This window comes from Coturnix japonica, chromosome 4 (assembly GCF_054131305.1).
Source record: "Coturnix japonica strain WE chromosome 4, WE-NBRP24, whole genome shotgun sequence".
In the NCBI taxonomy this organism is placed as follows: Eukaryota; Metazoa; Chordata; class Aves; order Galliformes; family Phasianidae; genus Coturnix; species Coturnix japonica.
This window is the reverse complement of record NC_140666.1, coordinates 90936378-90960399: the sequence shown is the minus strand read 5'-3', so window position 1 is coordinate 90960399 and position 24022 is coordinate 90936378. Positions and strand designations below refer to the sequence as shown.

General features: G+C 62.2%; 2 protein-coding genes across 19 annotated transcripts; one reads left to right on the top strand and one right to left on the bottom strand.

Moving 5' to 3' along the window:
- Window positions 1-510: 510 nt before the first annotated feature.
- Window positions 511-15419, top strand: LOXL3 (lysyl oxidase like 3). Of its 16 annotated transcripts, none has more exons than XM_015850250.3 (16): window positions 707-791; window positions 5571-5884; window positions 6486-6649; window positions 7244-7455; window positions 7922-7975; window positions 9970-10029; window positions 10225-10444; window positions 11088-11268; window positions 11465-11619; window positions 12033-12206; window positions 12689-12851; window positions 13082-13325; window positions 13934-14049; window positions 14155-14291; window positions 14544-14655; window positions 14841-15419. In XM_015850250.3, the coding sequence occupies exons 2-16, from the start codon at window positions 5575-5577 to the stop codon at window positions 14912-14914; spliced, it is 2376 nt and encodes a 791-aa protein (XP_015705736.2). In that variant the 5' UTR covers window positions 707-791; window positions 5571-5574; the 3' UTR covers window positions 14915-15419. The 16 variants fall into 16 exon arrangements, with proteins under 16 accessions (XP_085403822.1, XP_015705736.2, XP_085403813.1 ...); XM_085547687.1 differs by lacking the exon at window positions 12033-12206 and adding an exon at window positions 12351-12506 and having other exon boundaries at window positions 707-1275; XM_085547686.1 differs by having other exon boundaries at window positions 707-1275.
- Window positions 15420-17209: 1790 nt separating this feature from the next.
- Window positions 17210-23952, bottom strand: HTRA2 (HtrA serine peptidase 2). Of its 3 annotated transcripts, XM_032441579.2 has the most exons (8): window positions 23533-23952; window positions 22385-22589; window positions 22121-22315; window positions 21863-21895; window positions 21460-21568; window positions 20851-20920; window positions 17864-17959; window positions 17210-17585 (listed from the first exon to the last, which is right to left on the bottom strand). In XM_032441579.2, exons 1-8 carry the CDS (start codon window positions 23868-23870, stop codon window positions 17420-17422), a joined length of 1212 nt encoding a protein of 403 aa, XP_032297470.2. In that variant the 5' UTR covers window positions 23871-23952; the 3' UTR covers window positions 17210-17419. The 3 variants fall into 3 exon arrangements, with proteins under 3 accessions (XP_032297470.2, XP_015705681.2, XP_085403844.1); XM_015850195.3 differs by having other exon boundaries at window positions 22121-22589; XM_085547718.1 differs by lacking the exon at window positions 21863-21895.
- Window positions 23953-24022: the final 70 nt, after the last annotated feature.

The window sequence follows — 24022 nt, the reverse complement described above, 5'->3', positions numbered from 1 at the left end:
ACAGCTCCGCCTCCAGCTGCTCCCCGGCCCCGTACCCCTCACCACAATGAGGCACGGCCCCGGTGCTGGCAGCGTGTGATCAACCAGGGTTCCCGCACCTCCTCTGCACGACGGGGTCCCCCGTGGCAATGGCTCCATTATGGGTCTGAGGTGGCTCCTGATACCAGCAGGAGGGAACGTCTGTGTGTCTGTCCTGCCACAGTCGTGGGGAAAGAGCTGGGAAGGAGGGATGGAGGGACCCCCTCGGTAGCCGCCTCGCACCCATAAGGCAAGGAAGAAGCTGAAGAGTGGCCGAGGTACCCGGAGCAGAGGGGACGTGGGCAGTCCCTGCTTTCCCCGCGGCCGGCCAGGCAGCACCGCTCTGTGCCAGAGAGCGGCTCCGAGGGGCGGTTGCAGCCGGTCCCGGTCCCGCTGCGGCCGTGGGTCCCGGGGCGGAGGGAAACGGGGACCGTGCAGGGGAGGGCCGCGGTGTTGGCCCTGTGCCGGGGCTCCGTCCCGGGGGCAGCGGGAGCCGCTCAGCGAAGCCGCCGGGGGAGCAGCGCAGCTCGGGGCTGCAGGGCCCCGCAGCGCCCGTACCCGTCCCGTGGGACGTCCCCGACCCGAAGGCTGCGGGTTGGAAGCCGGCGCTGCTCGGTGCGGACCGGGGTGGGGGGCGGCCCCGGACACGGGCAGCGCGCGGGGCGGGCCGGGGAGGAGGGAGCGGCTCAGAGCGGCCCGGCACAACCCGGCTCCAAGGCGCTGGGACGGACGGACGGATCTTTCGCCGCTGCGAACCCGAGAGAAGGAGAGAAGTACGGCCGGGACTGACGGGGGGCGCGGAGCGGGACCGGTCCGGGAGGGGAGCGTGGGAGTGGGCGCGTCGGGCCGTGCCGGAGCGCGGGGCAGAGCGGGGCGGCAGCGCGGGGCGGGGGCGGGGGCCGATACCGCCGGAACCCCCGGTACCGCCGATACTGCCGGTACCCCCGGTACCCCCGATACTGCCGGTACCCCCGGTACCCCCGGTACGGCCGATACTGCCGGTACCGCCGACGCGGAGCGGGGCCGTCCCGCGTGGGTGCGCTCTATGGGGCGCGGGCGGGGAGGGGCCGCGCGGTGGAGGTTCGCGGTTCGGCCGGAGCGCTGTGCGGGGAGGACGAGGCCGGGAGCGCGGAGTGAGACGCGGGGTGCGGTTCGGTGCCGGCGGGGAATGAACGGGGCCGCGGGGGCTGCGTGCGGGGCACGACGTGTCCGTGGTGCCTCAGAGCTCCGGATGTCAGCGCACGTCTGCGCGGGGCGGTGAGATGGACTTTCCCCGTCTGTGGTTGTAAGGAGAGCGCCTCGTGTCCGCCGCAGAAAGCTCGCTTTGTGTACTGTGCCGGCTGCAGTGGATGGGGGAACTGTGTAATGTTTTAGTTGTGCGTCCGTGTCTGGCAGGGTGAGAGGATTTATGTCACGCAGACTGTGTGCGCTTTGCATGTGCTTGCTGGGAAGGGATGCCCAGAGGATCCAGCGGGTCAGAGGGTGCTGAGTGTGTTCCTGAGAGCGTCCCTGGCTTCAGGATACTTGTTTGCTGAGCTGCGGCTTACAAAGGGCGGCAGAAAGAATTTACATGAAGGTGGAATTTACTGTGGTCCTTGGAAGAGAGGATGGATGGAGAGATGTGAGGTGTGAGGGTTGGGGGGCCTGGGTCAGCTGCTGGTGGTACTGCATCCTCCCAGCCATCTTCCTGCGCACAGCCAGACTTCTCTTTCCCAGTAGCTCTGAGTCAGCTGCCTCCCAACTCACTGCTTGCTCCCCAGCAACTACACATTCCTCTGAGCTCTCCCCATCCTGCCTGGCCCTGAGGAACCCAGGGGAGACCAGAGCAGAGCAGGCAGAGCCAGAAGGCCCTTCTGTGTCCCAGGAAAACAGAGTAGTATTGGGATTGCAAGGATCTGTCATGCCCTGACTTAGAGGGTGACAGCAGAGTGGGGGACAGGCAGACATTCCAGAGGGCTCAGAGTTGGAGGGGAAGGGAGGTGCAGCCCCAAGTGCACCAGAGTGCTCTGTCCCCAGCTGAGGCTGTTCTCATCACTGCTTGGGCATCACTGCAAGCGACTGAGCAGGGGGTGTCATGGACCTCTGCTCCAGCCTCCCTGGACTGCTGAAGTGTGGGAGGATGATGGAGGCCTTCCAGGCAGCCGGGATTGCGAAAGGGCTGGCGCAGAAAGGCAGGCTCCGAGGCCCTGGGAGATGGGGAGGGGGCAGAACCCGGTGCCAGAACCATGAGTCCCAGCAGACTTTCTGCTGCCCCATTGCTGGGGACATGACCCCTGGCTCCCAGAGATGCCCCAGTGTGGCCCTGGAAGAGTGATCATGTCACCTCTCGACCTCCCAGGGAAAGACAAATGGAGGGAGCTGCTTCCTCCTTCTGCTGGGTGTCCCAGGTGGTCGTTCATCTCTGAGCCCTCCCAGACCACCAGGGCCTGCTTTGCTCAGTCTGCCCATGCATGCTGCAGGCCTCCTGCACCGCACTGCTGAGTTCCTGTGCTGCAGAAGTGATGTGTGCCTGTCTGCTGGTGTGCACACGTAGCCAATACATTGAGCTGCTGGAAGATCTGCTCCAGCTGCCCTTCTCAAGCCTGTTTGACTGATGGGTGCTGGATGGCACGTCCTTGGGGCCAGCATCCTCCATGCTCAGCCACTGTCCTTCCCCCACGGTCACTGTCTCCTGGCCCTCCCCCATGGCACAGCCAAAGCCCTGGAGGAGGCAGCTCCTGTTCCAGGGGAGCGGAGCAATGAGGGCAGCAGACTGACTGGCTGCAGGATGCAGCTCCTACAGAGGTGTTGGGGGAATGGGAGCCCTTGTTATCTGCTGGGAAGAGCAGAGTGGTGAGGCTGTTTAGGAGCAGACCGAGCAGTGCTGCACTGCGGGGATGCTGCGGTGGGGCAGGGGGTGCAGAGTGCCCCAGATCTGAGCTCTGTGGTGCTCTCAGGAGCCCATTGCCAGCCCCAGCCCTGTGACCTCCAGGAGGTGACAGGCCCGGCTCACACCTGGCTGGGACATTCCTGAGGTTTCCTGGGCGGGCTCAAGGACCAGGGCTGCTCTCTGGCTTCACGGATGTGTCTGCTGAGGACAGCCTGCTTTGCCCAATGGGATGTGTCTGCTGAGGACTGCCTGCTTTGCCCAATGGGATGTGTGTGAGCCCCATCTGTGTGCTGGGGGATGGCAGGAGTGCTCTGCACAACCCCTCAGAGAGGAGATTTGTCTGCAGCCGCAGCCTGGATACTGTGTGAGAAGTGCTGTGGTCCTGCACAGACCTCACTGGGGCATTTCCTCGGGCCGTGGGATGTGTGGCAGCAGCTGAGTGGGGTTCGTGCAGAGAGATGGACGGTTCTGTGCAGATTCGGGAGTAACTGAAGGTGTGAGAAGACAAATCCACAGAGAGCTGCTGAATGCAAGGCCTGGGCTGACGGAGCTGTGGGTGCAGAGCAGGGCAACACAGGGGTCTGTCCCAGGGCAGCACCAACCAGCTGGGTGTCAGGGTGTGGGCTGAGGTTGTTTGCTGTGGGCTGGCATTGCTGCACAGCTCCCTCCTTAACTGGTTGTGTCAGGGTATGGTGGGGGTGTGGGCCATGGGCTGGCAGCCCTGCATGTGCTGGTGGTTCTTTCCTGTCCATAGCAGTGTACTGAGCCCTGTGGTCATGGTGACTGTGACTGTGGGCACGAGGTGGTTTCTGTGGCCACACAAACACTGAGTGTTTTCCCCGGTGTTGTGCTCTGCCCACACGCTTTGTTCCTGACTGAAGGCTGTTCATGTTCCTTCTGGCTGAGGGCAGTGATGCGGCTGTACCAGCCCACCCAGGTCTGTGTCCGTCGTGGCTCTGCACACTTACCCCATTTCCAGCTTTGCAGAACTGAGAGAGGACATCTTTCCTCTTCTGGACAAAGTTTTGCAGTGGAAAAGCACGTGATCCCCTCCAGACCCCACTGATGGGTGACTTCCCAGCTGCAGCCACATTTTAGCTCAAGCAGGTGACCGGTTTTAATCCACTTAGTGGAAGGTGCACTGATTTTGTTGAGTGCTAATTATTCATTAAAAGGTCATACAGGATGAATCAAATGCCTTTCAGTCTCTGCCTGTTATATCAGCACAGTTACTCCAATTAACCAGACCTGTGATCTCATAAAAGGTCGCAGCAGCTTTGTGACATGGGCCATTTCTGCAGGATTGTAGAGATTGCCATTAATTATACCGCTGCCCTTCGGTGTCGTGTCGGCCCCATTGCAAAGCAGCCCGCAGTCAGCACCAGCAGAGCTCACCTCTCGTTCAGTGCAAGGGCAGGTGAGGTTTTGGACTCTGTATGGACCGGGCGTGCTGAAATGGGCACTTTTTGTTTGGCACGTGCGTGCGATGTGGTGCAGTTCTGCAGATTTACTCTGCTTTACTTGAGAGGGTCGGGGTGTCCCCTCTGACCCGTGGGCAGAATAAGAAACGCTTCATTGCCGCCGTGCGCTGTTAAACGAGTCCCCTCCCTGCTCGGCCCCGGAAAACCTCGGGCGCCTTCCCTGAGCGGGCCGGGCCGGCCCTGGGCTGCGCCCTCCTGCCTTAGGGCTGATTAAAAGGTTCAGCAAAGCATTTCCCCGCTGCCTGCCCGCAGAGTCGCTTCCCGCTGGGCCGCGCTTTGTTCTCGCAGTACCAGGGCGGGCAGCACCGCCGGTCTCGGGTCTTACGGGGTCCTGCCCCCCCCCCCCCTCGGCGCCGTCCCCGTCAGCGCAACGCGTCCCCCACGGCTCGGGCCGTGACAGAGGACAGCGGGGTGGGAGCTGATGTGAGGCCCCGCGGGGGTTGGCGTCGGCCCGCCGCGACGGCTGAGCTGCGGAGCGCAGAACGCGACCGGAGCCGGAGCGGGGCTGGGACCGTCCGTGCGGGGCTGGGATCGTCCGTGCGGGGCTGGGACCGTCCGTGCGGGGCTGGGACCGTCCGTGCGGCGCTGCGCTGGGCTGAGGCGGTCCCGGTCCCGCGCGCTCCGTCGGTGTACGGAGAAATGTTTGCAGCGCTGTTTGTCGCCGGGGCCGGTGCAGGAATGTCGCATCTCCCGCTGGTAACTGCGGAACCGCAGCCGTTATTGAAAGGCTGAAGAAAAAGCCTCCCAGGGTGAAGTGTAGCGCGCTCCGGTTGCTGCGCTGCTGACAGCAGGTCGGCTCGGCGGCCCTTCGCCACCGGCACCTCCGTCCAGGCTGCGCCGCTTGCGGTGCCCCGATCTCCCCGGGCTGCCCCGCTCCCGTTGCAGTCTCAGCTCGGCAGCCGTGCCCTCCTTTTCCCGCTGCCTCTCCCCTGGGTACTCGCGCTGTTGGCGCTGCTGCCGTCGCAGTCCGTCGGTGCGGGGGCTGCGGTCCGGCAGAGCGGTGCCATTTCGGCAGCAGAGCGGCCGCGTTCGGGGCACGAGGGGCGCGGGGGGCAGCAGGCAGCGCTGCTCAGCAGCAGCTCTGAGACTGTGAGGGTGAGGGCAGGGGCTGGCCCTGGCTGGGGCTGTGCAGGCAGCGCTGGCACCGAGCAGAGCTGCGCGCCGAGCGGGTGTTTCAGCGCCCGATGCCGTCTCCCCTGCAGGGCCATGGGACGCTGCGGCACGAGGACATGGCAGGAGCTGCTGGTGCTGCTGGGCGGGCTGTGGATGTGGGGGAGCGGCGCGCAGCCCACCCCCCCCAGCCCCACGCGCAGCTCTGTGCCCCCACTGAAGTTCCGTCTGGCTGGGTATCCCCGCAAGCACAACGAGGGCCGGATCGAGGTCTTCTACAACGAGGAGTGGGGCACCATCTGTGACGATGACTTCACGCTGGCCAACGCGCAGGTGCTGTGCCGGCAGCTCGGCTTCGTGGGGGCCACCGGCTGGGCCCACAGCGCCAAGTACGGCAAAGGAGTTGGTAAGATGGGGGGGTGCAGCCCCGGGCTGTGGGTCTGCGCGTGCAGCACTGCAACCAAGCGGGGTTCTGTCTGCACAGCGCCTGGCAGCATGAACTGCAAGTGTGTGCACCTGCATGCGTGTGTGTGTACAGAGTGAATCAGGAACCTGTGTGTGTGTGTGTGTGTGTGTGTGTGTGTGTACAGAGTGAATCAGGAACCTGTGTGTGTGTGTGTGTGTGTGTACAGAGTGAATCAGGAACCTGTGTGTGTGTGTGTGTGTGTGTGTGCACTCATCCCACGCCCAGGGAGGCTGTGTGTACTGCACTGTGGGGCTGTGCATCTCTCTGGGTGCTGTGGTGGCTGCAGGGCTGTGCTGGTGAGGGTGTGTGCAGTGGTGCATCATGCTGAGGTGCCATACAGTCCCCGCACGTAGGTTCTGTGTCTGCTGGAAAGTCCCTCCTGCTGCCTCCACGCTCAGGCTTTCTATTTCTGTGTGCTTGGCCCCAGCTTTGTGCTGCCCCAGTCCATGTCCCCACGCTGCCATGTGTGGCGCTACCTCCTCTGCTCAGAGGCTGCTGCACGGGCTCTGTCCCCGCTCACCCCATCCCCGGTGCGCGGCAGGGCGGATCTGGTTGGACAACGTGAACTGTGCGGGGAATGAGAAGAGCATCAGGGACTGCAAACACCGCGGCTGGGGGAACAGCGACTGCAGCCACGAGGAGGACGCGGGCGTCATCTGCAAGGACGAGCGCATCCCAGGCTTCAAAGACTCCAATGTCATCGAGGTGAGGGGGGTGCAGACAGCTCGCCCTGCAGAGGAGGGACGGCAGCTATTTCCTGCTGTGCTGCCAGAAATGCGCCCTGGGACCAAGGTTGTGTGGGATGGAGTTGGGCGCTCGGCTCCTCAGTGCCGCTGGAGGTTTCCTGCAAGGCTGCGGGACCTGCCTGTCCCTGCTCCTCACCGGGGATGGAGGAGCTCTTCTGTGGGACACTCTGAGGAGGGGCTGGCAGAGCACTGGGTGCTGGGTGCTGAGTGTTGGGTGCTGGGTGTTGAGTGTTGGGTGCTGGGTGTTGAGTGCTGGGTGTTGGGTGCTGGGTGCTGAGTGCTGAGTGCTGGGTGCTGGGTGCTGGGTTCTGAGTGTTGGGTGCTGGGTGTTGGGTGCTGGGTGTTGGGTGCTGGGTGTTGGGTGTTGGGTGCTGGGTGTTGAGTGCTGGGTGTTGGGTGCTGGGTGTTGGGTGCTGGGTGTTGGGTGCTGGGTGTTGGGTGTTGGGTGCTGGGTGTTGGGTGCTGGGTGTTGGGTGTTGAGTGCTGAGTGTTGGGTGTTGAGTGCTGGGTGCTGGGTGTCGAGCGCTGGGTGCAGGGCTGACGTGCCTTGCAGACGGAGCAGAGCCACGTGGAGGAGGTCCGTCTACGTGCGGTGGTGTCGGGCTCACGGCGGCGGCTGCCAGTGACAGAGGGCATCGTGGAGGTGCGCTACAAAGATGGCTGGGCACAGATCTGCGATGAGGGCTGGGACAGCAAGAACAGCCGCGTCATCTGCGGCATGATGGGCTTCCCCACTGAGAAGAAGGTGAACAGGAACTTCTACAAGTAAGTGGGGCTGGCTGGGAGCCTGCGGGGATGGGGACGCAGGAGCGCTTCTGGGGCACAGTGGGCTGTGCTCTTCAACATCCCCCCACCCTGCCCGAGTCCCACAGACCACGTGGGCACTGCTGACCCAGCTGGGGGGCCATGGCACAGCTGGGAGTTGTGGCTGTTGGTCTTCCCTATACGTCACTGCCCAAGATGGCAGGTTTTGGTCCCTGGCAGTCATGCACTCCCATGTTCCCCTCTGGTGGGGATTGAGGGGAACTCTGCTGAGGGGCAGTTTGTGCTGAGCTGGGCAGGGACGCTGCTGCAGCAGCACTGCCCAATGTCCCGGGGTTTGGCCGTGAGTGTGCTGCCCTGGGCACAGCTGTGGGTGTGCTGGGCAGTGGATGGCAGTGGATGTGCTGCCCGCAGTGTGGGTCAGTGCTGTGTGCACTACTGACGGTGCAGACACGGTGTTGCCCCACAGGCGGCTGAAGCGCGCAGCCAGGATGAGGGGCCGGAGCACGAGGCCAGGCAGGAGGTAAGGGGCTGGGACTGAGCCTTGCTGCACCCCGGGCAGAGCTGGGCTGTCCTGTCCCACCGTTCTCTGCTGTTGGAGTGGTGGATCTGCTTGGAACAGATCAAGGGCCTGGGCTGTGCTGAGCGGGATGACTCCATCCTGGTGGGACCTGTCTGACACACATGGTCTCTGGTCCCCCTGAAGAGATACTCTTTTCCCAGGCCAGTCATTCCCCAGGCAGAGCAGCCTTGACCCATGCACTGGGCAGGTTCTGGAGATGCAGGGTTCCAGAGGAAGGCATAGAGGGGGCTGGAGCAGCCTGTGCTGCGCCCTATCTGGGCAGAGAGGCCTTGGGAAGGAGCCATCTCTTCAGAAAGGTGCATGGGGGTAGCTTGAAATGCTGTGTGCCTCCTATTCCCCACGAACTGAGCTCACGTGGATGATAGGAGCTTACCCAGCAGTGCTGGTGATGCTGGAACTGTGTGGCCTTTGTCCGAAGGTCGGCATCCGTCTGAGATCTCTCACCATCATTTTGCTGCCATTCTGCATGACTCCAGGGACAGTCTCGCTGCCCTTTCCCTCTGGCCCTGCACCGCTGCTGCCAGATTTGGTGGTGGATGCAGAGATCCAGGCTGCAGCCACAGCCCAACTTCCCTGGGCTCTGTGTGGCTACTCCTGCTTAACCCCAACAGCACGTGGAGCAGCTGCTCTGCCCCAGCAAACAGCTTCACCCCAGTCCCACCCCCTCCCCTGGTGCCAAAGATGCTCTACCCCCATCCTAAGCCCTTTGCTGTGATGCTGCCCAGCTCTCTGTCACCAGCACTGCTCCTGCAGCTCAGCCTGCACTGTTGGTGGAAATCCAGGGGGTCAGACTGCAGGGTCTCCTCAAACTCTCATCAATGGCCTTTGCTGCAACTTGCTGTTTTTCCTTGGTCTGGTTGGTTGGTGCCCACTGTGTGGGCATTTCACACGTGGGTGAAGTGCAGAGCTGAACTCTGCCTGGCACAGGACCAGCTTTGGGCTGATCTCAGGCTGCAGGGTCATGGGGTAATCCCAGCTGGAAGGGACCTCGGGGTTCTGGTCCATCCTCTCCCACAGCACTCAGAACTTTGTGCATTTGGCTTCTAGAAACCTCTGAGGACAGAGATCTCACAGTCCTGTGGCCTCTGCTGCAAAGCTGAGTGATCCTCACTGGGAAAATGTTCTCCATGCAGCTAATGTGACCTTTTTCTTGCAAATTACACCCACTTCCTCTGGCAGCCCCATGTCAGTGCTGCTCAGGGCTGCCCAAGCCTCACAGCCAAACTGCCCTCCAGTTATTCCTCCTCACAGCAGAACTGCACCCACCTCTCCCAGCCCTGTCTGCCCTGTGCCCTCTGCAGAGGGTCCTTCTGTACATGGCTGTCCTGCCATGTACTGCCCATGCAGTGCCCGGGGGCTGTGCAGGCTGACATAGAGCTGCTATGGGGGTGGCTGTGCAGGCTGACATAGAGCTGCTATGGGGGTGGCTGTGCCTGGTCGCTGGTCTCTGGGTGCTGTCCATCCCCTGCCCCATTTTGGGGCTCTGCTCTCCCGTCCCTGAAGCTGTGGCTCTGCTCAGTGTCTCCCTCCCACCAAGCAGGACAACAACACAGTGTCTGTGCAGGGGCTGTGCCACCATCACACTTTTTTCCCTGCTGAGCTTGCTGGGTGTGCTGCTCCCCTTGGAGCACACAGTGACATTGCCTGCAGTCCGGGTGAGGATGGAGGCATAACTCACTTGCACCCAACAGATCAAATTGTTGCGCTGTTGTTTGATCTTCTGCTGTGTGCCAGAGCAGCACAGGATGTTGCTGCATCTCTCACAGTTTCCTGGTGAGATGTGGGCAGGAAACTGCATCTCTGCTGTGGAGGACAGTTGTGTCACATTGCTGGCAGCAGATGATGCTTTGTATCCAACATGACGTTGAGTGCGTGAGGCTCCCTGGTGGCCCGCCTGGTCTGGGCCACCTCCATGGTTGTTTTCTGTTTTCCAGGCTGGCCTCCAAATCTCAGCCTAAACAAAAGCGCAGGGAGGATGTAGGGCCCAGGAAGAGGTAAATGGCTCCAGTGAAGAGCCTGAGTGCAGGTTCTCAGCTCAGCACTGCTGAAGCCACGTGTGTCCTTGCGCTGCTGGGACGTGGGGCATGGAGCAGGCAGGGGTGGGCACCAAGGGCAGAGACCGTGCAGCTGCAGGCAGGTGACTCCCCTGCTCTGCTGGCTGTGCCTCAGGCTCTGCTCTCTCCTTGCAGGCTGTTTGCAGAGCGGCAGCAGCTCAACTACCGCCTGCACTCGGTGTCCTGTACGGGGACGGAGGTGCACATCTCCATGTGCACGTTCCAGTTCTACCGGGGCAACTCCTCAGCAGCCTGCAGCTCTGGCATGCCTGCTGTCGTCAGCTGCCTGCCCGGGCCACTCTTTGCCACTGGCGGCGCCCAGAAGAAGAAGCAGCGCCAGCAGCAGCAGAGCCAGGTGAGCTTCGGGTGGGTCCTGCAGTGGTCCACAGCTGCTGCTGCCCTGAGCAGGGCTTTGTCCCTCTGTCCCTTCAGTTGGCTGAGGGCGAGGGTGCAGGAATCCATAGGGCGGGTGGTGGGGACTGTGTCCTGTCCCTAAATGTCGCAGTCATGGCAGCCACCTCTGTGCTGTGCTAACTGTGCAGTACCATGCCGTGCTGCACCGTGTGCTGCACTGTGCCATGCTGTACAGCACTGTGCCGTGCCATGCTGTGCCATGCTGTACAGCACCATGCCATGCAGTGCCATGCTGTACAGCACTGTGCCATGCCATGCCGTGCCATGCTGTACAGCACCATGCCGTGCAGTGCCATGCTGTACCACGCTGTGCCATGCTGTACAGCACCGTGCCATGCAGTGCCATGCTGTACCACGCTGTGCCATGCTGTGCAGCACTGTGCCGTGCCATGCCATGCCATGCTGTGCAGCACTGTGATGTGCCGTGCCGTGCCATGCTGTACAGCACCGTGCCATGCCGTGCCATACTGTACAGCACTGTGCCGTGCCACGCCGTGCCATGCTGTACAGCACCGTGCCATGCCGTGCCATGCTGTACAGCACTGTGCCATGCCGCGCTGTGTCCCGACCCTTCTGCCCCACAGCCGCGGATCCGGCTGAAGGGCGGTGCCAAGGCCGGGGAGGGCCGTGTCGAAGTGCTGAAGAACAACGAGTGGGGCACGATCTGCGATGACCGCTGGAACCTGCTGTCTGCCAGCGTGGTGTGCCGCGAGCTGGGCTTCGGCAGCGCCAAGGAGGCCCTCACTGGGGCACGAATGGGCCAAGGTGAGAGTGTGAGAGCGCTGTGGCAGAGGGGCCGGGCACTGCCGTCAGCAGGATGCAGGGGGTGGGTTTTGCCCTGAGCATCCCCAGGGGCTGCTGGGCCGGTCTGTTCCTGCTGGCAGCTGGGCAGGGCTGGGCTGGGCTGCGGGGATGGGATGCTGCAGCATCTCTGGCACTGAGCTTCGCTGTCCCTCTGCAGGGACGGGGCCCATCCACCTGAATGAGGTGCAGTGCCTGGGCACTGAGAAGTCCCTCTGGAGCTGCCCCTTCAAGAACATCACACAGGAGGACTGCAAGCACACAGAGGACGCGGCCGTGCGCTGCAACATCCCCTACATGGGCTACGAGAACCTGGTACGTTCCCTTGTTTCCCCCTGGTTTGGGACAAAGGCTGGCCGGGGGGGGGGGGGGTGGGGACTGTCGGGGTCCCACCCTGCCCTGTGAGGAGGGAGGATGGGAGGGGGCTCTGGGGCTCGGCAGCGCCCGCACACTGTGCAGCTCTGCCCGCTGCTGCCGCATCCGCAACTGAAGCACCCCCCAAAAAAACTGCAGAGATTTTTTGGGGGACTGCGATGAAATGAGCGGATGGATCAGCACCTTTCTGTGCTGCGCCGCTCATCTCATCCGCTTTGGGCTTTTTAACCGTCCTAACGCTGCCGTGCCCGTCATTTCACAAATGGGAATCCCATTTCGGAATGAATCTCCCTGCCCGCTTTGGGCAGCGCTGCTCCCCGTGACGGCGCTGCAGCCGCTGCGTCTCCCCGCAGATTCGGCTGAGCGGGGGCCGGAGCCGCTTCGAGGGGCGCGTGGAGGTGGCGGTGGGGGCTGCGGAAGGGGACGAGCCGCGCTGGGGCCTGGTGTGCGGCGAAGGCTGGGGTACGCTGGAGGCGATGGTCGCCTGTCGCCAGCTGGGGCTGGGATTCGCTAACCACGGCTTACAAGTAGGTGCCGGAGCCAGCGCGGCTGCGGAGGCGAGACGGCAGCACCACTGCTCTGCGGGAACGGGGATGTCGGGGGGGGGGGGACGGCGGTGCGGGGCGGTGCGGGGCGGTGCGAGGTGCTGACGGCCCCAGGGCTTCCCGCAGATCCGCCTGGTCGGGGGGAGGACGGAGTTTGAGGGCCGCGTGGAGGTGAAGCGCGGCAGTAAGTGGGGCACTGTGTGCAGCGACGGCTGGACCACCAAGGAGGCGATGGTGGTCTGTCGCCAGCTGGGCCTGGGCTACTCCCTGCACGCGGTGACGGTAGGTGCGGTGCGGTGCGGTGCGGTGCTGCGGTCCTTGTGCTGCACTGACCGCCGCGGGGCTGCGCGGGGCAATGGGATGCGGCTGAGCCGTGGGACGGGGTCCCTGTGGGTGTGTGGGCGCACAGGCTGGGGGTGATACAGCGGGCACGGCGTCCTGCCCGGCCTTCTCATCCACCCCAGGAGACGTGGTACTGGGATGCCAGCAACGTGACGGAGATGGTGCTGAGCGGTGTGAAGTGCGCCGGCCACGAGCTGTCCCTGAGCCACTGCCAGCACCACGGCAGCAGCCTGAACTGCAGGAACACGGGAACGCGCTTCGCCGCGGGCGTCATCTGCTCGGAAAGTGAGAGGCGTGGGGGCTGCGGGCGGTGGGGGCAGCCAGCCGCGGGGCTGCGGGCGGTGGTGTCTGCAGGCACCGGGCTGGGGGCCCAGGGGCTGCAGACGGAGAGCCTGGAAGCAACGGGGGCTGCGGGCGGTGGGGCCGCGGGCTCCACTCGTGCCCCGGTCACGGCACGGCCACGCACTGCGCTGCCCGGGGCGGCCGTCCAGCCCTGAGCCGCCGTCACTCCGCAGCCGCCTCCGACCTGCTGCTGCACGCCCCGCTGGTGCAGGAGACGGCGTACATCGAGGACCGCCCGCTGCACATGCTGTACTGCGCCGCCGAGGAGAACTGCCTGTCCAGCTCGGCCCGACACGCCAACTGGCCCTACGGGCACCGCCGGCTGCTCCGCTTCTCCTCCCAGATCCACAACAACGGCCGCGCTGACTTTCGCCCCAAGGCCGGGCGGCACTCCTGGGTCTGGCACGAGTGTCACCGGTGGGTGCACGGTGTGGGCAGGGACGGGAAGGAGGGATGGGAACAGCCTGGGCTGGGTCTGATGATGCTGGGCTGGATCTGATGGTGCTGGGCTGGGTCCGATGGTGCTGGGCTGGGTCTGATGGTGCTGGGCTGGGTCCGATGGTGCTGGGCTGGGTCCAATGGTGCTGGGCTGGGTCTGATGATGCTGGGCTGGGTCTGATGGTGCCGGGCTGGGTCCGATGGTGCTGGGCTGGGCTCGGGCGACATGGGCTGAGGATGGTGCTGCTGGATGAGGGCAGTGCCGCAGGGTGTCGGGTCACAGCAACACTGAGCAAGGCACAGGGTGATGGCCCTGATGCTGTTCTCCCCAGTCTCTGTCCCCAGAGGAGCAGCGCTGGGGCTGGGCTGTGGGCTGTGCCCTGTGGAAGCCTCCCCTGCCCGGGCCACCATCCCTGGGTGATGCTGAGCTCTGCCTTGGCCTTGCTGTGCCCAGAGCAGGGGCTGTGCAGACCTTCCTGAGTAGCAGGGATGGGCACGTGGCTCTGTGGGTTTCCTCCACCCCTCCACCCCTCTGCCCTCCCTGAGGGGCCGGCTATAGGGCAGCAGGCGCTGTGGGCTTCTTGCAGGCACTATCACAGCATGGACATCTTCACCCACTACGACATCCTGACTCCCAACGGCACCAAGGTGGCTGAGGGCCACAAAGCCAGCTTCTGCCTTGAGGACACTGAGTGTGAGGAAGGTGGGACTGTGAGGCTGTGGGGCACCGTGAAGCTCTGGGTCCCCGCTGAGTCCCCCCATGCAGGGGCTGTAGCAGGGACAAGCCGTGTTCTTTTCCTGCCTGCAGATGTGGCCAAGCGGTACGAGTGTGCCAACTTTGGGGAGCAGGGCATCACAGTGGGATGCTGGGACCTGTACCGGCACGACATTGACTGCCAGTGGATCGACATCACTGACGTCAAGCCAGGCAACTACATCCTGCAGGTGCTGCAGCTGTGCCCCCGGCCCCTCGCACCCTTAGTGGCAATGCATGGGATGTGCTGAGAGTGCACGGAGCGGGCTGTGCCCTGAGGCTGGGCAGGCTCTGCAGCACATCTCTGCCCCACAGTCCTCAGCACGCTCGGCCCCCTTCGGACAGGGTGCACAGCCCCAGGAGCTGCAGCACGGGGAGACAGGGCCTGCCCCAATGCCTGGAGCTGTGCAGGGCTCTGTGACCCACTCACATTTGCCCCCCAGGTTGTGATCAACCCCAACTTTGAGGTGGCAGAGAGCGACTTCACCAACAACGCCATGAAATGCAACTGCAAGTACGACGGGCACCGCATCTGGGTGCACAGCTGTCACATCGGTAATGCCCGGGGACATGGCACAGGCTGAGGCTCACCGGGCTGGGAATTATTAGGGCTGTGGGCAGAGTCTGGGCTTGAGCTGTGGGGTGCGGGCAGGTGCACAGGAAGGAGCTGGGGGTGCTGGGGACGAGTGGAGGTGGTGGCAAAGCAGCACTGGAGCCCCAGCTCTCATCCTATCACACAGGCGACGCGCTCAGCGAGGAGGCCAGCAAGCGGTTCGAGCAGTACCCGGGGCAGCTGAACAACCAGATCTCATAGGGCCCGGGCCCAGGGAGGCACCATCTCCCTCTTTCACCCTGCGTGCAGGAGGAAGCTGCTGTGGGACTGGCGGGGGCTCACACGGCCCCATCACAGCCTGCACTGCGCTGGGGACTGCCCAGGACTCACTGCTGGGGCTGGGGACTCTGGGCACTGCACCTCCAGCCCTCGACCACTGGCCAGGCACGGCAGCCCGGCACAGGCTGCAGCACAAGGGTACGATGTGGGGAGGCCCCACCACCCCGGCTGTGCCTCTCCTGCTCCCCAGCCCCAGTTCCTCTCACTTTGCTCCAACTTCTCTGGGGCTCTGCCCTCCTCCGGCAGCAGGACCCCACCCAGGGACCCCCGTCCCTGCTCAGGGCTGGCCACCCTGGTGCCCCATTAGCCCCATCTCCAGACAGCATGGCTGCCCTGCACAGCAGTGATGCCATCGGCTGCCCGGCAGCAGTTCCCACACCCGTCTTAGTTGTAATTTTATTTTCTTTATAAAGATGTCAGTTCTAAATCCTGCTGGTTCCTCTCTAGGGGGGGGAGGGAGAGCAAGGGAAGAGCAACCCTGTCAACTCTTTGAAAGGGCAGATAACAGCAGGACAAGGGGAAATGGTTTTGAGGGAGACTCAACTGAGGTTGGATGTCAGGGGGAACTTCTTGACTCATAGGGGGAAGGGGGCACGGCCCAGCGGGGCTGCTTGGCATGGGGTAGAGGAGCTGCCCCTCTGCAGGGCACTGAGGGGACTACAGGGGCCCAGCGATGCTCCAGAGCAGCCCTCGGGCTGTGAAGGTCCACGGCAGTGGGAGCAGATGGGGCCACCCTGGCTCAGCAGTGACACGGGGCAGCACAGGACGCCCCACGCCAGATGCAACACAGATGTTATGCAGCAGGAATCCCGAGCAGTGCGACCTCCCGGCAGCCCCACCGGGTGTGAGCCACAGGGACTGCAGCTCCGGGCTGCCTTCACAGGGAGCGGCCCCACGGGGCTGATGGGGGAACGAAGCCCCACTGAGCCACTGAGACCGGGCAGATGTGGGGTACAGGACTCAGCTGAGTGGGGCCACCTCAGATCCCGCAGCGCTCATCACTCGGACAGAAGCTCTGTCTGCAGAGCGCAGCAGGGCAGGTCCTGGCTGCGGCCCTGGAAAGCGCTGCGGTCAGCGCTGCTGGAGCAGCTATGCGAGAAACGTCCCAGCTATTTCCCTTGCGCCGCAGCCCCTCCCGCGGCGGGTTGTGCCGGCGAACAAATTCCAGCGGCGAGGCCAGAGGGAGCGTGAAAGGAGCCCTGTTCTGTCTCGGGCCGCAGGGCTCAGAGCCGCCCTCCGCCACAGCCCCCCCAGGAACTGTGCTCCTTTCATCTCCTAAAGCACCAGGGCAGGGCACAGCGCGGCCGCTGCTCGCATTCCTGCCGCCGGAGCGGGCACCGCACAGCCCCGCACAGCCCCAGGGCACCGCACAGCCCCGCACAGCCCCGGGCAGCCCCGCACAGCCCCGGGCAGCGCCGCTCCCCGCCTCCCGCGGCCGCTGGCAGCGCGCTGAGCTGGAGCGGAGCGCGGCTCTTCCAGGAAAGCGAGGACAGCCCGAGCTGCTCCCCCGGCTCGTTCTGAGCGCAGCTCTTGGCCGCCAGCTGCCGAGGACGGGGAGGGAGCCGGGCAGCGGGGAAGGGCCTGTCGGGTCCCCAGGGACGCGCTGTGCGTGGGAGCGCGGCGCTCCGGGCTGACGGACCAGCTGGGGGAGGGATGGGGAGGGAAAGACGGACGGCGCCAGCGCAGCGTGCACAGCTCGCACAGGTTGCCCTGCACGTCCGGCTGCCCCCACGCTGCTCCTGCCGGGCCCTGGGCTGGATGAGCCGGGACACTTGAACATCCTCCCCCTGTGACCCAGGGGCTGCGTTCAGTGCAGACGGACACTGACACTGGAGTGGTTGGTCCACGTGGAAGTGATCTGACCCACAGGACAACAGCCAGCTCCTCCTGGGAGCGGCCACAGCAGCGAACTCTGGCTGGGAGCAGCTCAGCCTGCACGAGGAGGCAGGGATGGCTCTGCCCAAGAAGCCCCGACCCTCTGCAACTCCAGGGCTGCTCTCACCTGCAGAGAAGGTGCCCCCAGGAGGCATTATGGGCAGAGGAAGCAGATCACAGCCCACATATAGGTGTCAAGGAACTGACAGTACACCTCTCCCCAAGCACGAAGGAGATCGCTGCTCCTCCCAGCTGCAGAATGGCAGGAGGAGCAGGTTCACACAGCCCAGCTGCTCCCAGGTCACACTCAGGACATCGTGTGCCATGGAAAAGAGGCCACGCTGCACTTAGAAAAGTGCTTTATTTGAGTAAGGAGGGGAGTGCTTTCACACCGGGTCTGTCCCAGTGCCGGGCCCCCTGCCGGGCCCCTCCAGGCCCTTGCGAGCTCCCAGTCTCTCCCCTATGGGCACACAGCTGTGCCTCAGTCCTGCGTGCCCGGCTCCTGGCCAGCACCATCAGCCAGCAGACAGAGCGGCCTGCGCTGCAGCACAACTACTCTGTGACCTCGGGCACCACGCTCACCAGCAAAGTGTCGTAGCTGCGCCGCACCAACAGGGCCAAGCTCTGCTGAGTCCTCACTGCCTCATACACATCCTCTGCACGGCGCGTCGCCTGGCCGTTAATCTCCAGCACCACGTCGCCAGCCTTCAGGCCTGCCCTGAGGGGAGAAGGAACGAAATTCATGGCAAGTGAAGCAGACGCTTGTCTGCGGCTTCGTCCTCCAGGAAGGAAGGAGAGCCAGGCACTTCAGGAAGCTGGGGCTGCTGTGCCAGGCATTCCTTCAGCTCCACAGGTAGTTTGGCCAAAGGGATGCCAAGCCCAGCCCAAGCATGTTGCACCAGTCGGCTCCTGCTGCAGCCTGCCTGCTCTGCAGGCCCCACAGCAAAACCCTCAGAGCTAAACCCATCCCACCCCGAGGCACAGGGCAGCACTTACTGATGGGCCGGAGAACCGATGATCACTTTGTGGATTAGCACTCCATAGGAGACATCAGGGAAGCTGGGGTCACGCAGCTTCAGCTCAGCTAAGATGCTGCAGAGTGAAAATGAGCGTCACGGTACTGAGCCAGGGAGCAGAGCAGGGCTCCCACCCAGCCAGGACCACACTGGGCTCATAATGCCGCAGAACTCTCATCCTGCTCCCCTGCACAAGCGACCGGCTGCCAACCCTGGGGTCACTCCAATGCCACCAGATTCCTGACAAAAACTAATCCTGACTGTGCTGGGGAGAACTGGAAACTGCTGCACTGCTGCCAGCTGGATCCCAGCTGCTGGCGATGCACGTCCTGTGTCTGAGCAGCCCCACATCAGACAGCTTTCCTGGTGTCAGATTTGCACCTCCCGTCCTGAAGTCTCACTTCCCTGTCCTGTGGGCAGGTCACAGAAGGAAAGCTATGTCCTTTTGTTTTAGCTAGAAATGTCAAGCAGAAGTAGACCTCTGTCTCTCTGCTGGAGTCTAGACTAAGCAGCCCCCGTCCCTGCAGTATTCCCTCTGATCAGGTTTTCCAGCCCTCGCTCTCAATTCTGCACCTCTCTCTGCTCCTTTCTGGGTTCTCCAGCACTGGATACAACACTCCAGCTGGATCTCACAACTGTGCATTATGTAAACAGCCTCTGCAGCAGCTCAGATCCACTGGAACCCCATGAAATACAGCACCCAGCTCCTTGCTCCCCATTGGTTATGCCTCCTTGCTTTGCAGCAGTCCCTGCTGAACTGCACTGCCCTTCTTTTTCCCCCACTGAGCTTTGCAAGCTGCCATCTCTTCTTGATGTCACAGCATTACAGCACAGACGAGGTTGGAAGGGAGTTGGTCCTACACCAGCCCCGTCCATCCCTGGAGGTGTTGAAGGCCAGGTTGGATGGGGCCCTGGGCAGCCTGGGCTGGTATGAAATGGGGAGGTTGGTGGCCCTGCCTGTGGTGGGGGGTTGGAGCTTCGTGATCCTTGGGGTCCCTTCCAACCCAACCGTGCTGTGATTCTGTGACTCTGTTATCAACACTGTTCTGGTCACAAATCCAAACCATGGTACCATACAAGATGCTAAAACAGCAATGATCTCCATCCCAGCCAGCCCCCGTACAGAGGTCACTCAGACCAAGGGCACATCTATAGACACTGTGCAGGTGACACTGTGCCTCCAGCTGCTCCTGAGCATGTGACAACCAGCAGCATTTTGTTTCTGTGACGTTTGCCACTTGCTCTTTTGAATCCTACAACATCAGCAAGTCCTATCACACACAGCATGAAGAAGCAACCCACACGTTTTAATGTTTCCACGGTAACATCCCTCACCAGCACTGCATCTGTTCAATGTAGAACTCATTTCCAACCACCAGTATCTCTGTTTTCAAAGTCCTTTACTCAGTCTGCACCTGCTGCATGCTGTAATGCAGGGCAGTGGGAGCTCAAGCCTTCCTCAACCCTGTATCAATCTTTGAGGAGACACTTCCCCAGCTGTTTCCTCTTCTCCCTAAAGAACCATCTGAATCTCAGTAACAACTTTTCATGGGCAAAAATGGGGTGCCTATATGGGCTCTGTTCTCAGATGAGAGCACCTGCCTCTGGCTTCAGTTCTGTTCATAATGGTGGATGAACTGGAGGCTCCTCCACAGCCTGATTTCCACGCCACCACCCCATGCAGCAGACTGTCCTGTCTGCTCCCCAGACCCCAGCGTCAGCTCCAACGTTGAGCACGAGCACCATCTGCTGGACAAGACTGCACTGCTGGCAGTGCTCCCCGCTCATGCTGCCGCCCTGAAATCCAAGGGGCAGCGCACCTCCTCATGTCTTTGTACCAATAACAAGCCCGGGCAGCTCGTGGCATCCAGCCCACAAACTCAACCAACCATACAGGAGCCACCGGAACTTTGGCAGGGGCACAGCACAGCCCTGATATATGTTTCTGCCAGGCACATGGCAGCCACCAACCCCAGCAACATACTGAGCCCCAGGAATCTCTTGAGCTGCTCAGGCACACACAATACCTTTGAACAGGAAGGCTGCTCAGAGGTGAGACTGCAAGCCAACCGCTCCACCTAGGAGGCTGTGGGCAGCTGACCATGTGAAGCAGTGGCAATTCTATCTCAGGGCTTGCTCAGCCCTTCATAGGCCTGACCAGGGCTGCCCAGCACTCAGCAAGGCACATCTAACACAGCACACAGGGCATCTGCCCCAGGGTGCTGAGTTTGGCTCGTGTATCTTGCAGGCCAGAACCCAAGCAAGCAGTCTAGCTGCAATCCTTTGTTAACCAGAGCATTTCTTCAGATGCAGAGGAAACAAAGTGCTCCTCCCAGGCTACAGACAGGATGGTGAACTCTCAGGCCTGCAAGTCACCCCCTTCCATTTTCCAGTGCTGTCCTGCTCAGCACGACCATTTCTTTCCATAGGCAGCCCCCAAACTTCCTCCTGCCAGCACTGAGAGGCAGCAGCGCTGGGTACCCACACAGCCCACTCTGTAACGTGCCTACCTCCTTCCCCAGCAGCCAAATCTCTTGCAGGCAAACGTGCACATTCTCATTCTGAAGGTCCCATACTTTGCCCCGATTTCAGCAGCACAGCAGTTCACCTGCCAGACCCATCCCCCAGGGAGCACAGTTTGCACAAATTTTACACCAGAACTTTCAGTTGGTACAACACACGTCTGTTAATTACACAACATTTCTGGTAGCTGTGTTGCAAAGCCTCTTTATGGAACTCCTAATGAAATTAGATACTAATGCGGCAGATTTAGAGACTTTTTATCTGCTTGCAGGTTCTGCCACAAACACAGACATTAGCAAGCTTCCAACTAACCCCAGACACACAGCTTACAAGTCTGAACACAAGAGCAGCAGAGATTTTTGAAGGTGAACATTTAACCTCGTGAAGATGATCCTCTCAAAAACTCCCAGCAAGATCAGGGCCCCCTGACCTCAGAGCACGTACCTGGGTGTGAGAGTCAGCATCATCACCCCGATGTAACGGCGCTTCGTCTCCGCGTTGCCAAACCAGGAGCCTGTGGGCAGAAAGGATCTCTGACAACAACACTGAACACAGACACGTGCTCAAAAAAGCACGGGGCTGAGCCAGCACATCACAAAGCCAACACGCCTCAAGGCAGTGATTCCGAGTGATTCCGAGTCCCTACCAACAGAAAATTTCAGTGCATTGCATGCTTTCTTTTCTTGATTTAAGACATCACTGTTTTGCTTGAGAATACCAAGCAAATATCATGACGTCAACATGAGAACCAGACAGCAAGAATCTGCACTAAACAAATTATCACAAACACCAAGGAACAAAAACAAGGCAGAGTTCTTGGAAACTCTGAAAGTCTTTATCTGTGGCAGACGAGCAAATGGATCTGCCATGGCAGAGGGGTTCACTGCCTCACGCCCAATGGGAGAATCTTCCTATTCTCCAAAGGTTCTTCTTCTTGTTATGTCTGCCCACATGCCCATGTCTTGTTATGTCAGCTATGCCACAGCTTCTTCCCTCTGTCATCACCCTCCTTCTGGCCTCCTTCCCACCCGAGCAGTGAGGCATCCAACTCACTTTTGCGCTGCTCCTCCTTCTGCAGGAACTTCCGCAGCCGGTCTGAGGGGATGGCAAAGGAGATGCCTGATGTCACCTTCATAGTGTTCACCCCAATCACTTCGCCATCCTGCATGGAAAAGGGCAACGTGTTCTCCAACCTGCACCTTTATGGAGCTGTGCAAAACTTAAAGCCTGTGCACTGTCCCCCCCTGGGCAGTCTGACCCTGCTGAGGCTGGGCAGGGATGAGTCCCACCAAGCAGAGCTCTCACCCCACGCTAACTCCTTGACCCCACCCTTTAAGATGCCGAGAGCACACAGTTCCTCCTTCCCTCCTGACAGCTGAGGATACTTGCACAGTGCTCCCACTGAGGGCACGCAGCCCCAGGAGAAAAGGCCCACGGGGATACATGCAGAACTTACCAAGTTGACGAGGGGACCACCAGAGTTCCCAAACTGGAACAACAGAGAGAGCAGCAATGAGGCCACGAAAGCAAACCTCAAACACTACCCCACAGTGAGCAGGCAGAGCCCAGGGAACAGGGCTCAGGCTGAGAAACAGCCAGATCACCAACCAGGAGCACCCTACTCCCAGCCTGCTGTGCCCAAACCTCACAGCACACAGAGCCCTTCCCCAGAGCAGGCAGCGGGACGAAGCTCCAGCTCAGCCTGCGCCCTTACATCAATAGCGGCATCTGTCTGGATGTACTCCATGTCGGAGGCGGTCAGGCCCAGCTCCCGGCTGCCGCGCTGCGCGGAGCTGACAATGCCGGACGTGATGGTGTTCTGCAAGGCGAAGGGGCTGCCCATGGCCACCACGAACTCTCCCTGCCGCACCTCAGAGGAGCGGCCGAGGGGCAACGTGGGCAGCGGGTGCTGGAAGAGAGGAACCGGGTAAGCAGAAGGCGGGAGAGGAAGGGAGCCCTTGGGCAAAGTGCCCCGCACCTTAGGCTTGATCCGGATGGTGGCAATGTCTGCGACCTGGTCCACGTCCTGCACCACAGCGTCGTACTGCTCCCCGCTGGCCAGCTTCACCCGCACACGGCGCCGGTTGGCCACCACGTGAGCGTTGGTCACAATGAGCCCATCAGGAGACACCACGAACCCCGAACCGTTCGAGATGGGCACCTCACGGCCTGAGAATGGGTGCCTGCAAGGTGGGCAAAGGTCACGGGAGGACATGGGGGCCTAGAGGGGACCAGTGGGTATGTGTGAGGCCAGGCCAGCAGGCAGCTGCATGGCTCAGCATGGTGGGCTGGGCGGCAGCGGGAGACTGAGAGGAGATGGCAGCAGGACGTGGGAGCTCCTTCACAGCCCCGCGCTGGGTGTCCATCCCAAGAGTCTGCACAACTGTGTGCGCTATGGGGCAGCAAGCAGCAGGAACCAGAAATCCATGGGAATGGCAAAAGCGTCACCCCATGAGGACCACAGAGGTGCAGTGGGAAGCACACACTAACAAAGAGCTGCGGTGGACATTGGTGTCTTTGGGACAGATAAGCAGTTCAGGTTATGGAAAGACACAACCTGAACACACAGAGCTTTGCCGTGAGGGCCACACGGGGTGAGCTGGTGTCCCTGTGAGTCTATTCATAACCTTCAAACAGTCAGAGTGACTCAGGGGGGCTCTAAATTGATGAAAAAAGGCATCAAAGCAACGTGACATCGGGGACGTGAGGACACCAGGGCCCAAGTACCGGCCAGTTTCACCCTCTGCCTTTGGGAACGGCCTGGGGCAAACGCTGCAGGAAAACACTTCCAGGCCCACAGTAACATGGTACCATCTATTGTAAACTGAGGGCTCCCAGCAGCGCCCTGAGGTGCCCATGCAGGTGACACTGAGGCCGGTCATAAGGCAGGGTGACAATAAGGCAGGGTGACCATAATGCAGGGTGACCATAGGGCAGGGTGACCATAGGGCAGGGTGACTGTAATGCAGGGTGACCATGATGCAGGGTGACCATAGGGCAGGGTGACCATAATGCAGGGTGACTATAAGGCAGGGTGACTGTAATGCAGGGTGACCATAGGGCAGGGTGACCATAAGTCAGGCCGGCCGAGCGGCAGCGGGCGGTGCCGGGCGGTGCCGTCCGTACCTGCCCACGATCTCCACGTAGACCAGGGCGGGCGCCGTCTTCTCCACGACGTCGGCGATGAAGTTGAAGGCGGCGCGGGGCGAACCGGGCGGCGGGGCGGGCGGGGCGGGCACGGCGGCGAGCAGCGCGGGACGGCGGCCTTCCCGGCACCACAGCAGCAGCAGCGCCGCCGTCCCGGCGCCCAGAGCCGCGGCCAGCAGCCGGTGTCCGCCGGGGGGGGCGGGGCAGGGCGGCGGCGGCGGCGGCGGCGGGCGGGGGTTGGCGGCGGACACGCACAGCGCGCGGCCCCAGCGCGTGGCGACCGGCGGAGCGCGCAGCCACCGGCACAGCGCCGCCATAGCGCCGGAACGCGGGGCAGGACGGGAACTGCGGGCTCAGCAGGAGCGGGAGCGGGACGTGCGGTTGGGTCGGGCTGGTCGGTGCCGCCGGTGCCGCCGCTCCTCCCGCTCCTCCCGCTCCTGCCGCTGCCGGCGCCGCGCCCGCGGGCGGA